The 15,360-nt window shown below is 41.9% G+C and overlaps 1 protein-coding gene across 2 annotated transcripts in view; it reads left to right on the top strand.

The window, feature by feature from the left end:
- Nucleotides 1-15,360, top strand: part of LOC122548766 (piezo-type mechanosensitive ion channel component 2) — a 782,240-nt gene that overhangs the window by 666,631 nt on the left and 100,249 nt on the right. For both annotated transcript variants that reach the window (XM_087986703.1, XM_087986702.1), the window contains one exon: nt 6,191-6,357. In XM_087986703.1, the coding sequence (XP_087842829.1) occupies nt 6,191-6,357 (167 nt within the window). The remainder of the gene's footprint in view (nt 1-6,190; nt 6,358-15,360) is intronic.

Raw genomic sequence — 15,360 nt, 5'->3', positions numbered from 1 at the left:
CTCCTGGGAGCAGATGCGGCGGAGACGAAGGAATTGGGAGAATGGGATGGCGTTTTTACAGGGGGCAGGATGGGAGGAGGTGTAGTCCAGGTAGCTGTGGGAGTCGGTTGGTTTGTAGTAGATGTCCGTGTTGATTCGGTCGCCTGAGATAGAAACAGAAAGGTCTAGGAAGGGGAGGGAGGAGTCCGAGACTGTCCAGGTGAATTTGAGGTTGGGGTGGAAGGTGTTAGTGTAGTGGATGAACTGTTCAACCTCCTCGTGGGAGCACGAGGTAGCGCCGATACAGTCATCAATGTAGCGAAGGAAAAGATGGGGGGTGGGGCCAGTGTAGTTGCGGAAGATGGATTGTTCCACATACCCTACGAAGAGGCAGGCATAGCTGGGGCCCATGCGGGTGCCCATGGCTACTCCTTTTGTTTGGAGAAAGTGGGAGGATTGGAAAGAAAAGTTGTTCAGGGTGAGGACCAGTTCGGTCAGTCGAAGGAGGGTGTCGGTGGAAGGGTACTGGGTGGTACGGCAGGAAAGGAAGAAGCGGAGTGCTTTGAGTCCTTCGTGATGGGGGATGGAGGTGTACAGGGACTGGATGTCCATGGTGAAGATGAGGCGTTGGGGACCGGGGAAGCGGAAATCCTGGAGGAGGTGGAGGGCGTGGGTGGTGTCACGAACGTAGGTGGGGAGTTCTTGGACTAATAAATCCCTGGGACCTGATTGGGTGTACCCTAGAACTCTGTGGGAAGCTAAGGAAGTGAGTGTTGGACTCCCTGCTGAGATATTTGAATTATCGATAGCCACAGGTGAGGTGCCAGAAGACTGGAGGTTGGCTAATGTGGTGCCAGTATTTAAGAAAGGTGGTAAGGAAAAGCCAGTGAACTATAGACTGATGAACTTGATTACAAGACAGGGTAAACTCTTCTAGATTAGAGTGGTGCTAGAAAAGCACAGAAGGTCAGGTAGCATCCAAGGAGCAGGAAAATCGACATTTCGAGCAAAAGCCCTCATTCCTGATGAAGGGCTTTTGCCCAAAACATCGATTTTCCTGCTCCTCGGATGCTGCCTGACCTGCTGTGCTTTTCCAGCACCACTCTAATTTAGACTCTGATTTCCAGCATCTGCAGTCCTCACTTTTGCCTAGGGTAAACGCTTCTGCTTAGTTTAAAATCAACAATACAGCAAAGATTTATCCCATGCAGTAATGTGTAAAACTTTCGAGTGGCCAAGAATTATTTGAAGAAAAGTTAACAACTTTATTTCTTAAAGTAGAACAGAGAATAATTAACTAACAACTATTTACCATTTCTGCCTCTAACCTATCTTTTACCTTCCCTGCTATAATACTAGTTTGATAAAACTCCCAATTAAGATTTACAAAACCAGGCAGCTTTCGTTCTTCTATTCGGATCTTCCTGTGTCTTTTTTTTTCCTGAGGAATTTCTGTGTCACAAGTTACTGATCAAAAAGGTACCTTTTTTAAGAGAACTATTTTTCAGGCAGTCTGTTTACATGTTGAGCTTGACAGTTCTCCTCTCAACTGTTATATCTCCAAAGCATCAGACTTTGTCATTGGCTTTTAAGATTGTCAATATAGTCAATTCAAATTGGATTGGAGTTTGATATTTTTTGGGGTATAATTTAAACTGATTGGCCGAATTTGAATTTGTGCTTTTTTCTCATAACAACTCAGCAAGTGCTGTTTATTCTTAATTAAATATTACTTTGTAAATTCTCCAGTACTCAGTGTACCTGCCAAGTCCTTCACTCTCTTAAATATACACCCACAGCTTCATAACAGCTTGAGATCGGTGGTGGGCAAGTTGTTGGAGGGAATCCTGAGGGACAGGATTTACACATATTTGGAAAGACAAGGACTGATTAGGGATAGTCAACACGGCTTTGTGCATGAGGAATCATGTCACACAAACTTCATTGAGTTTTTTGAAGAAGTAACAAAGAGGACTGATGAGGGCAGAGTTGTGGGCATGATCTATATGGACTTCACTGAGGCGTTTGACAAGGTTCCTCATGATAGACTGGTTAGCAAGGTTAGATCACATGGAATAGAGTGAGAAGTAGCTGTTTGGATGCAGAACTGGCTCGCAGGTAGAGGATAGAGGGTAATGTTGGAGGATTGCTTTTCAGTCTGGAGGTTTGCGAGCGGGTCCACTGCTTTTTGTCTTTTATGCAAATGATTTGGATATGAACATAGGAGGTAGTGTTCGTAAGTTTGTAGGTGACACCAAAATTGGAGGTGTAGTGGACAGCTAAGAAAGTTACCTCAGAGTACTATGGAATCTTGATTAGATGGGTCAATGGACCAAGGAGTAGCAGATGGAGTTTAATTTAGATAAATGCAAAGTACTGCATTTTGGGAAAGCAAATCTTAGCAGGACTTCTACATTTAATGATAAGATTCTGGGAGTGTTGCCGAACAAAGAGACCTTGGAGTGCAGGTTCATAGTTCCTTGAAAGTGGAGTCACAGGTAGATAGGATAGTGAAGAAGGCATTTGGTATGCTTGCCTTTATTGGTCAGTGCACTGAGTATAGGAGTTGCAAGGTCATGTTGCAGCTATACAGAACATTGGTTAGGCCATTATTGGAATACTCCATGCAATTTTGGTCTCTTTGCTATGTGAAACTTGAAAGGGTTCAGAAAAGATTTACAAGGATGTTGCCAGGGTTGGAGGGTTTGAGCGGTATGGGGAGGCTGAATCTCCTGGGGCTATTTTCCCTGGAGCGTCAGAGGCTGAGGGATGACCTTATAAAGGTTTATAAAATCATGAGGGGCATGGATAGGGTAAATAGCCAAGGTCTTTTCCCCGGGGGTGGGGATAGGGGGGTGGGGAGTCCAAAACCAGAGGGCATAAGTTTAAGGTGAGAGGGGAAAGATTTTAAAAGAACCCAAGGGGTAACCTTTTCATGCAGAAGGTTATGTGTATGGAATGAGCTGTCAAAGGAAGTGGTGGAGGCTGGTACAGAGACAACATTTAAAAGGGATCTGGATGGATATATGAATAGGAAGGGTTCAGAGGGAAATGCACCAAATACTGACAAATGAGACTAGACTAATTTAGGATATCTGGTCAGAGTTGGCGAGTTGGACCTAAGGGTCTGTTTCTGTGCTGTACATCACTATGACTGTATGACTGAAGAAAGTTGGTGCCAAATTCCTCTTTGGCCTCATACATTATTTTTAAAGTCAGGCCACATGCACTGACAACTATGGTCCACATCTTCTGAATTAAGGTGGGCCGAAGGTCATGAGGTATTATTTATCCCATAAAGATGATCAACCTTTTGGTGAAGGCAAGTCCAAGTCATCAGCTTTGTTCTTCTGGATTACCTTTCCAGAAGGAGGTGTACCTGCCACCTTATTCCTTGAATAGGCCTTGACCTGCCCACCTTGTCTCACTCAGAATAATAATGTTAATATTATAGCATTGTGTTTTCAGGCTATGATAGCGGTGTTTTGCTCATGCCTGTAACAAGTGGCATTATCCTTGAGGATTTCAATGTACCATGGCCTGAACTTTATCTTGAGGGCCATGTGATGGCCAGCATACAATGGTCACCCCATGTTATAAAGATCTCTCATACAGGCATCTACCTGCTCCCTACCCCTCACCCAGCCTCTTGCCACCCTGCTCCTTCACACACTGGGTACCATACCCTTTTACCCAGCTACCACTCTAGCCCCTCCATCAGTTAACTGCCACCCTACCCCCACATCTCCCTCCTACCACTTAGCCTGTTCTGCACTTAGTTGAAAGTGTGTTGCTGGAAAAACACAGCAGGACAGGCAGCATCCGAGGAGCAGAAAAATTGACGTTTCTGGTCAGAGCCTTTCATCATTTTCCAGCTCGGAACGTCAATTTTTCTGCTCCTCGGATGCTGCCTGACCTGCTGTGTTTTTCCAGCAACACTCTCAACTCTGATCTCCAGCATCTGCAGACCTCACTACCTCCATTCTGCACTTAGCCCACTTACCTGCTGTCTGCCATTAAACTTTGTGAAACTTTAGGAAGTTTTTTTTTGCACAAGTAAAATCTCCTTTCTTTTGAGGGAGGTGGCTAAAGGGCTGCTGGGGTGCTCTGAATAGCTGAAAATGTTGATGTGTCTCGGGTTTCGGAGAGAATGAGGAGCCGAGACTCTTAGATCATGCCCCCACCCTTCTGAAATGGAGACTGGGTAAACTTGGATCAGGCATAACTTGGGGATGGGTGGGGTGGGGAGAGATGAGTGTTGCCAGTGATTCGTCCTTAGTTTCACACCTCCCCCCTTCCACAGACATACACCTCTTGTAAAGTCGCCATGTGTTTAAGCTCCAGATAGCCAGTATCTGAGCCTCTGTTTAACAAAAGATCCTGCTTACTCTTCAACACTCACTGGACTTCGCTGTATTTGCAACTTCTTTTGCTCCCACTCTTTTCTCTCTCTCTCTCTCTTTCTTTTCCCGCTCCCTCGGCCCCAATCCCCTAACTCCGTGCATGATCCTAGTAAGCATTCCAGCAAAATATTCCACTCTTCACTTCCCCTACTTTAGTTGCAGATAGAAGCAATCAAATACACACACACAGATAACAACCTGTTACAATAGATGCGCCAGCAGAATAAGTCACAGCCAGCTTGTAATACAGGGGGTGAAATCTTGCAACAACAAACAGGAGTTTGCTTTATAATTAAAAAAATCTGCAATTCACAAATAGTGTTACAGCCAAATCACACTTACAAAATGCACATTATAGAAGAACTACCTGCAATGCTATAACTTGGTACCATGTTTTCTGTAAAGGTTCACTATGTGTTACTATATTATTTGCTGACCTCTATCTTTGGAATTAATCCTGGGAAGTCTGTCCTGAAAATTTCTGGGAAGGTATATAGCAACATGTTGTTTGATCTTGGTTGGGAATAGAGATTTCAACCCAAACTGGAATATTGGACCGCTATGTAAGACCATTATCTTTCTTATTGTTATAGTTTTGGGATATCTTATGTAGTTTAGTTATTAAATAAACAAAATTATATGCAGCATTCTAACTATAGAATAATGTGGATAATGAAAACTTTATGGAAGACAAAATGCTAGAAATCCCTAGCAAGTCAGGCAGTAGGAAGCAAAAACAAAGTTAACATTTTGGGTGGATGAAATTTCAGTTGTTGAAAAGTCATCACCTGCAATAATAAGACAGTATTCTAAATTGGCTTGGTCATTAAGTGGCAGCAGTTTGACATAACTTCCTTCAAATAGATATCATTAAATTCCAACGAAATTCCTGATTAATATTTTTGTATATTCTATAACTCAGAGAAGTATTAGTTGAACTGAAATCCTATTCATTGTTTTGTTATGGGACCCTTCAATCGTCTGCACATATTTCACATTCACTGTCCCATACAATCTTGCACTGGTGCACATTAAACTCCAGCTGTTGCCTGTTTCCTAGTTACATTTAAAAACAGCAGCATGAGTGTGTTTTGTGAGTTAGTTCCCCTGACTGAGATGAGGGATTGCATATCTTCAATTCATGCATAGTGGTCAGCATACCTCTTTTTCTATCTACAGTGGAACAAGAGTTGACCATTCACAAGAACGTAAGAACTATGTGCGGAAATAGGCAATTCTTGAGTTAGCTACCCTATTTGATACGATCATGACTGATCTCATATCAGCTTCAATTCCAATTCCTAGCCACTCACCACAATTCTTCAATACATTACTAATTAAAAATCTGTCAATCTCCTCCTTAAATTTACTCAGTGTCCTAGCGTCCAGCATACTGTGAGGTAGTGAATTCCACAGATTCACAGCTCTTTCGGAGAAGTAATTTCTCCTCATCTCTACTTTAAATCTGTTAACCATTAAAATTATGACCTCTCATTCTAGATTGTCGCATTTGAGGAACATCGACAACTCAAATCTGTTCTGGCATTCGTTTAGATCAGAACTGGTTTCTACCTTGACTCTATCCACCTGTCTTAGCTCAGATCCTTCAATGCTGTTTTCAACCAAAAGAATACCAATCCCAGCTTTAAATTTTAATTGGCCTAGTCTCTATTCATTTCAATGGATAGAAAATCTTGAGGCCCCATCTCTATAAAGTCCTTGCTTGTACTCCATGGTGGAAAGGCTGAATTCATCCATATGTTTCTTATCTATCTATCTCTAATAATCTTTCTCCTCCTCTTTCTCAGATAATGTTATCAAGCGGGTGTTTAATCTTCTGAAGTTCACGTGGGTTCTCTTCTTGGCTCTGGTGGACAGTTTTACAAACTGGCTAAATTCAATCTCAAAGGAATGCATTGATATATCCACTGTTCTGAGGATAGAAAGATGTATGCTTACGAGAGAAGTAAAGAAGGTATGGAATATTGCAATCATCATTCTGAAAATTGTGTTTATCGAATTAAAAGTTTTAACTAAGTTTTCAAAAATGCTACACCCTAATATCCTGACTATACCCAATGTATGACTATTACCCAATTTTTTTTTATTCATTCACATAATGTGCATGTCACTTGCTTAGGCCAAATTAATTGTCCATCCCCAAAGGATATTAGTAAACCAGTTAATTTTTTACAATAATTGACAATGTTACATGTCTACCATTAGGCTAGCATTTTAATTTCAGGTATTATTCAATTCAAATTGCACCAACTGCCATGTTTGAATTCAAACATATGTCCTCAGAACATTTAGCTCAGGATTTTACATCACTCGTCCACAACACCACACCCAGTGTTCACTCCAAGATGTGCAGTCATTCCAAGGGTCCATACATGGCAATTAGTATGCCAATACCATTCACAGCATTGACTTCTTATTCTGGACGTTGCTGCCATGCACAGACCTCAGAGGTCCACTCAGAAGAAAAATAAAGCAGGAATGTTGGCCACCATCTCTTATTAGTCTATTTGATGATTCTTAACCAGTAACTAAACAGGTTCAAAATCAGTTTAACATCACTCTGTTTACTTGTTCATGATGATCTTAGGGCCATATTTTGGCCTCTGTAGCATGCCACAGAAATCTGCAGGCTTCAACCAGATCGGTGGTTAACAGCAGGATTCTACCCTGAGGCATGTCACCTGTCAGTGAGGCAATCCAGGTGACCAATGTGGGAAGGGAAAGTCTTGAACAAGACTGTGAAAGTAGAGTTATTTAAGCCTTTGGACTGCAGGTTAGCTCACACAGTATCTTGTACTATTACATCAAAACCCATCAGCTTACAAGATCATGAAGGCCTTTGATTCTATTTATTTCATAATTTCACTTTGCTGTTTCAGATATTCCATTCTTTTTAAACAAAAAATGAGTCCAATATGTCTACCAAACTTCCTGGCAGCCTATATCAAGTACCTGATTATCCTTTGTGGCTATCATCAGATTAAAAGTCAGGAATTGTTTTGAACCCTTTTTCCACCCAACCAGACATTAGATCTAAAAGTAATAACAATATTTTGAAATTACGATCTAACATCATACTATCTATTAAATTTAAAAAGAAATGTTTCTTGTTTTATTTCCTCTAATTGAGAATTAGCCAGCATAAACAGGGTAAGCCATTTACATATTTCGAAACATATAAGCCACAGAATTTGAATCCATGTTATTGCCGAAAGAACACAAATAAAGGGAGGGTAATCCGTTCTTGCCAATGTCTGGCACAGTGAATAATGATTTCCATTTTGTAGGGTGACATCTCAGACATTCCATCTGGGCATCAAAAGCTGGCAGAGGGGATGAATTGTAGCTTCAGGTTGCCCTGAATGCTGGCTTGGCATGCAATGTGTCATTTTAGTTCTTGCCCACCATAATAACACCCTCCATGCACAACTGATTTTGTACTCACCTGAAGGAGAAATACCGTTGCAATATTTTGAAGCTCAACTTCCATGTGAGTTGCTTTTGACTCTCTTTTGCAGTGCAGTATAAATGTAAGTACTTTGCTGGAGAATATTACAGAGTTATTTCTGGACCTTTGGAAGAAATGTGAATTTGAAAGACCTCTAAGCATATGATTTGCCCTCAACCTATGGCCAATGGAATGAAAGGGAATTGGAGCAGCAACAGCATAAAGACAAAACTATCTACAGAGGGGAGGAGGAAAACCTTTTGTAGGAGGCCTACTAACATGGGTGTTCAGAGCACTTCTTGTACTTGTACCTCAGTCAGAACAATGTTTGAAGTAGCTGCACTGCATCAGAACTGCACCACTTTCTCAAATGTGACTGAGCTGCAGAGTAGGATGATGACACTCTGCCAATGACTGTTAAGATCACTGTGCCCCTCAATTTCTATACCAAATCCTTTAGACTGTAATTTGCAAAATCATCAACATGACAGTTCACTGTTCACCACAAAGTCTGACATAAAAATGGAAAATGCTGGAAATATAATTGTGTCAGGAAACAGTTCCAAAAAAAGAAACAGAATAAATATTTCAAATTGATGACCTTTCATCAGAACTGGTGAAAAATGGCTTCGACTGAATGACGAGAGCAGAAATATTGAAATAGCAATTAGCATTATGGCAGTTCTCAATGAAAAGACAAAAGAAGGTGAGAGACCAAAAGGAGAGGATCAGGTGGAAGGAAAATGCTTGCAAGAGTTTTAAGGGTTGGCTGAGCAGAGAGAGGACTGCTGGCCAAAATGGACATTTCAAGATCAGAAGTTGTGAGGAGATAAAGCTGAGTTCTATGCTAAGGACAGACTATTCATTGTCAGAAAGTGGAACATTCGATGTAATATGTAGCAAAAGGTCAGATTAGAAGAAAGAGTGGAGTCAGAGTGATATGAAGGGAAATAAGGATCTGCAGGGATATTGGTTTGCAGATTATTGGACTTCATTATCTTTAGTATCTAAAAGAAAGTAACTTTGTTAAGAGGTTAAATGAAACTAAAGATGAAATCAAACTGCAGACATGATAACATTGAGATATGGTGAGTCAGTACTGTTGAAGATGAAGGTTAAAAGTGTGTATACGGAACAGAGACGTACACTTGCAATGTCAAGGCATATGTGGGACCAGTGCTGGAAATTCAAAATAGTTAGGTGGTTGTTTTTGACTAGCACAGACATGATGGGCCAAAGGGCCTTTTTGTACTGTAGATTTCTTTGACTTGACAGCTGCAGTCCATGTGTTAGGTATATGCAATATGCTTTTACGAAAGGTGTTCTCGGGTTTGACTCAGAAACAGTGATGGAACAGCAATGCAGTCCCAAATCAAGATGCTGTGTTTTGAAGCAGAACCAGTATGCCAACCGAATTAAGTTCCCATCTGAACTCTCTACAGCATCTAATCTTGCCCACTGGGGAGCTGGCACACATACTGTAACTTTCCCCTCGCCGTAGTGCATGATGGCTCACCACATGCAGATCTGGCATCTTTGATGTATTCAACAGTGCATGCAGTGCCAGTATCTAAGATGGTGGTTGTAAGTGTCCAATCATATAGTAGCAGCTCTTTCTCAGAGGTGTGCTATGCCTCTAAGCCTTCATTTTTATACACTACTGGGAGGCTAGGTGATAAGTTTTGCATACATGAAATGATATAGAAGGACAGGGTTGAGGTGAGGGAAGGGTAAGCAAGTGGGAAAAAAGAGGTGCATGGTTCCACCATTGTCATCCTTCACATCGTACCAATTGTGGATAAAGGTAATTGGGATTTCAAAAATCGCATAAGGTAGGAACACACCATCATCCCATTGACCTAAGTGACATTGATTTCTACTGTCCCAATGATGGCTGCATCAGTAAGACAAAGAACTGTCTCCTCCAATGGAGTGAAAATATGTAGGTTTGCCTGTTGTCCCTTGCTGTTGATATATGATTAGATGTTGTGTCTGTCATAGCTGAATAGCTATCTAAAAACTGCAAGGTGAGGTTTGCTGCCATGATAAGTGTGTGAGGTTGAAGTGGAGCATGTGAATGGTAGGTATGAGTCCTGAGGTATGAGCTAGTGTAATTAATGCTGACCCCACATTGTACATACAGTTTTGAAATAGTCTGTTTAATATTGAACTGTGTGTCACAATCATAGAATCATAATAAATAAGGGGAGTTGGAGGATATTGTACCAATCAATCAAGACTGCTCTGCCATTCCATGAGATCGTGCCTGTTCTATTTGAAGCGGTAATTCCACTTTTCTGTCTGGAGATGAGAAGCCTGTAGAAGGCTTCTGTGTCATCTGCATCAGTCACATCAAGCACTGGATAATCATATGTTGCAATTCACATACCAAATGCCTGGCTTTAATAATTGTTTAGCCTAGAAACAGTTACTTTTGTCCATATAAGAGTAACTATTAGGGTAGAATTTCTGTTGCATTTGTCATCACACGACATCACATCACATTGATGAAGGTAGAGCAATAGACTTGAACTTTAGTAAAGTCTTTGACAAGGTTCCACCTGACAGACTAATCAGTAAAGTTAGTTCATATGGGATTCAGAGTGAACTTGCCAATTGGTACGAAATACATTAATAGCAGGAGACAGAGAGCGATGATGAAAGATTAGATTAGATAACTTACAGTATGGAAACCATAAGACATAGGAGTGGAAGTAAGGCCATCGAGTCCACTCCGCCATTCAATCATGGCTGATGGGCATTTCAACTCCACTTACCCGCATTCTCCCTTCAGCCAAACAAGTCCACACTGACCCTCCGAAGAGCAACCCACCCAGACCCATTCCTCTGACATTTACCCCTTCACCTAACACTATGGGCAATTTAGCATGGCCAATTCACCTAACCTGCACATTTTTGGACTAAGAGAGGAAACCGGAGCACCCGGAGGAAATCCACGCAGACACGGGGAGAATGTGCAAACTCCACACAGACAGTTGCCTGAGGTGGGAATTGAACCTGGGTCTCTGGCGCTGTGAGGCAGCACTGCTAACCACTATGCCACTCTGGGTGCTCTGGTTTCCTCCCACAGGTTGTTTCTTGAACTGGAGGCCAGTGATGTTCCACCATGGGCGGCACGGTGGCACAGTGGTTAGCACTGCTGCCTCACAGCGCCAGAGACCCGGGTTCAATTCCCGCCTCAGGCAACTGACTGTGTGGAGTTTGCACTTTCTCCCCGTGTCTGCGTGGGTTTCCTCCGGGTGCTCCGGTTTCCTCCCACAGTCCAAAGATGTGTAAGTCAGGTGAATTGGCCATGCTAAATTGCCCATAGTGTTAGGTAAGGGGTACATATAGGGGTATGGGTGGGTTGCGCTTCGGCGGGTCGGTGTGGACTTGTTGGGCCGAAGGGCCTGTTTCCACACTGTAAGTAATCTAATCTAGATCGGTGCGGAGTCCACTTTTGTTTGTTATTTATATAAATGATTTAGATTAGAATAAGAAAGCATGATTAATAAGTTTGCGGAAACCACCAGAATGGTATAGTGGACAGTAAAGAATATACCAAGGATTACAAAGAGATCTTGATCAACTGGATCAATGGGCGGGGAGTGGCTAATGGAGTTTGATTTGGATAAACGAGAGGTATTGCATTTTGGTAAAACAAACAAAGGCAGAACTTGTGCAATTAAAAGTATTGCCTTTGGTAGTATTGTAGAACAGAGAGATCAAGGGGTTCAGGTACATAATTCTTTCAAGTTTGCATCACATGTAGATAGGATTGTTAAGAAGATATTTAGCACAATTGCCTTCATTGCTCAGACCTTTGAGTATAGGCGTTGGGACATTATGTTGAGTTTGTACAAGACATTGGTGAGGGCTGTTCTGGAGTACTGTGTCTACTTCTGGTCACCCTATTATAAGAAGGATATTATTAAGCTAGAGAGGGTTCAGAAGAGATTTGCCAGGATGTTGCCAAGAATGAAGGATTTATGTTATAAGGAGATGCGGGATAGGTTGGGACATTTTCACTTAACCTTAGGAGGTTGACGAGTGACCTTCTTAAGGTCTATAAAATCATGAGGGGTATAGATAAGGTGAATGGCTTGTGTTCTTTTCCCTAGTATGGGGATTTCAAGACTAGGGGTCATATTTTTAAGGTGAGAGGGGGAAAATTTAAAATAAAAATGAGGGGCAATGTTTTTTACAAAGAGAATGGTTCATTTGTGGAATGAACTTCTAGAGAAAGTGGTGGATGCGGGTACAATTACAATATTTAAAAGACATTTGGATGGGTTCATGAATAGAAAAAGTTTGAAGGGATATGGGCCAATGCAGGCAGGTGAGACTAAGTTAGTTTGGGATTATGGTCAGCATGGATTGGTTGGACCGAAAGGTCGGTTTCCGTGCTGTATGATTCTATGACTCTATCTCTGAGGTGAGGGGCACATTCAGAAGCCGCAGTATCGCAGCATGACAAGGTGATTAAGTAGACGCTGTAGATGGCCAATGTATGCTCCATACCTTCAGTCAGGATAATGCATGACATCCTCATGTTCTTTGATAGTGTTGGGAGGCTACCTGACAGCAGAACCAGTGTAGCCAGCATTCCCATCAATACTCTTCTATATGGCACCACATCAATGTCTTCGTCTGAATTCTCTGCAGTTCAACCCATCTGTAATCTGTCTCCTGATGAACTGATGAACCATCCTTTACCCCTAATTGAGCTGCAGTCCATTTGTGCCCATATGGCTCACCATATGAAAGGATCCCTACTGTATACTAGTTTCCGTGCTGATGACTGCAAATGTTAAATCAAGTGAGAGGGCCTCTTCAGCAGTTTGTTTATTCTTTGTCTCACTTCATTGTTGTCCTGCCTAGTTTGGGTTGGTAGCAGTTCTTGGGCTTGTGAAAGTAGGAACTCAGAGCTGATTGTTGAAAACAAAGATATTGTTAAGATGAAAAGTACAAGCTGCATGACTGTATCAACAGTGGCTTGCTCATCATGCCAGACAGCAGGATGAGGATGCGCTGAAAGTTGAGAAAGAGTATAAACTACATCCCATTATCCTCAAAATTTTCAGTGCTGTTGGATATTACATGTTCTGTTGTAGTCAGCCCATGTTGCAGACAACACTCTCCTCTAGAGAATTCAGGAGATGCAGGGGTAACTTTGTTTACCTTCGGTTCAGCAATAGAGCTACGGAATGTCAGTGGGTACACTGCACTATTAGGAGATGTGCCTTCTTTAACTATAGAGCTTGATAGAGAAAATTGAATAATCTGGAAAGCCAGTTAGTTAATGTGGCGTATGTCAGACAGTGAAGGACTGCTGGACACTGGAGTCAGAGAACACGTACTGAAATTAAACCAGTAGTATATTTTAGTTTGCAGCTTGTTTAGATGTCTCACGGAGAAATACTATACAAAGTTGCTAGTGACTGCACAGAAATTTGCTGACAGTTTGTTGATTTCTAACATAGAACCCTAACATAAAATTCCTGTAGTGTGAAAACAGGCCATTCAGCCCAACATGTCCACACTGACCCTCCAAAGAATATCCCACCTAGACCCATTTCCCTACCCTATTATCCAATATTTAGCCCTGACTAATGCATGCAACCCACACAATCCCTGAACACTAATGGGCAACTTAGCATGGCCAATTCACCTAACCTGCACATCTTTGGATTTTGGAGGAGGCCGGAGCATCTGGAAGAAACCCATGCAGACACGGGGAGAATATGCAAACTCCACACAGGCAGTCGCCCGAGGTTGGAATCAAACCCGGGTCCCTGGTGCTGTGAGGCAGCAGTGCTAACCAGTGAGATTTCAACTCTATTAGCCTGTGTGGACATGGTGGAACTCTTTTCTGAGGTAGGATGATCCTAAGGATGCTGAAATAAAAGGAGCTGAGTGATTTTCTAATGTCTTTAATAAAATAGAGTCATAGAGCATGTACAGCACACAAATAGACACCGGTCCAACTCATCTATTCTGACCAGATCCCCTAAATTAATCTATTCCTATTTGCCTGCATTTGGCCAATATCTCTCTCAATCTTTCTTATTCATATACCCATCTAAATGCATTTTAGAAGCTGTAATTGTGCCAGCCTTCGCCATTTCCTCTGGCAGATCATTCCATACTTGCACCACCCTCTGCATGAAAAAGTTGCCCCTTCGGTCCCTTTTAAATCTTGCCCCTCTCACCTTCAACCTAAGCCCTCTAGTTTTGAACTCCCCCACCCCAAGGAAAAGACCTTGGCTATTCACCTTATCCATGCCCCTCTAAAAGGTCACCCCTCAGCCTCTGATACTCTAGGGAAATAGCCCCAGCTTATTCAGCCTCTCCCTATAGATCAAACCCTTCAACCCTGGCAATATTACTTGAAAATCTTTTCAGAACTCTTTCAAGTTTAACAACATCCTTCCTATAGCAGGGAGACCAGAACTACACACAGTATTTAAAAAGTGGTCTTACCAATGTCCAATACAGCCGCAACATGACCTTTCAACTCCTCTGCTCAATGCACTGACCGACAAGAGCAAGCATACCAAGCGCCTCCTTCACTATCCTGCCTACCTGGGACTCCACTTCCAAGGAACTATGAACCTCGACTCTAAATTCTTTTTGTTCAGCAATACTCCCCAGGACCTTACCATTAAATGTATAAGTCCTGCTCTGATTTGCCTTTCCAAAATGCAGCAACTCACACTTATCTAAATTAAACTCCATCTGCCACTCCTCGGCCCATTGGACCATCTGATCAAAGTCCTGTTGTATTCTGAGGTAAGTTTCTTTGCTGTCCACTACACCGACAATTTTGGTGTCATCTGCAAACTGACTAACCGTACTTCCTATATTCACATCTTCGAAATATTTTTGTCCCATTTAATATAGTTCAGATTTTGTTTAATTAATGTTTTAGTAAAGCAGTCTCACGTGAATGTGTTTAGAAATTGATCTCCACAGCTGAGAATCAAACTTTGGACCTAACATGATATGTTTCACTTTGGAATTTGATTTTTCTAGAATTAGTATCAGCTGGGATTAGAGCAGCAGTGTAAGACTTTAGTGATATATTGGGCATGGTATATCATGCAAAGATTGATTAATTTTGACCAGCCCATGATATATCATTAGATTTCTTGTCGCACTGCTGCAGAAACTCAAGTCCAGGTTCCAAGAGTTGACACTCCTGTTTACCTACTGCTACTCACTTTTGACTGTGGACCTTGAGGGTCTCTTAGTCCCCAAGGAACTGTAGCATCTCTCCGAACCTCAACATTAATGCCTCCAGTACAACCTCAGAAGAGATGTTGGATCAGTCAATACTATATTCACAGGATTTTAGAAAAATGAAGGGAGATCTATAGAAAGCAATTAAATTCTAACAGGACTGGACAGGTTAAATGCAGGAAGGATGTTTTCAGTGATCAGGAATCCATAACCATTTGCCACAGTTTAAGGAAACGAGCTAGGCCATTTAGGACGAAGATGAGAAGA

The sequence above is a fragment of the Chiloscyllium plagiosum genome, unplaced genomic scaffold (assembly GCF_037043375.1).
Source record: "Chiloscyllium plagiosum isolate Xiang-an unplaced genomic scaffold, Cpla_swu_hap1 HiC_scaffold_4, whole genome shotgun sequence".
NCBI lineage: Eukaryota > Metazoa > Chordata > Chondrichthyes > Orectolobiformes > Hemiscylliidae > Chiloscyllium > Chiloscyllium plagiosum.
This window is presented reverse-complemented; position numbering and strand designations above follow the sequence as displayed.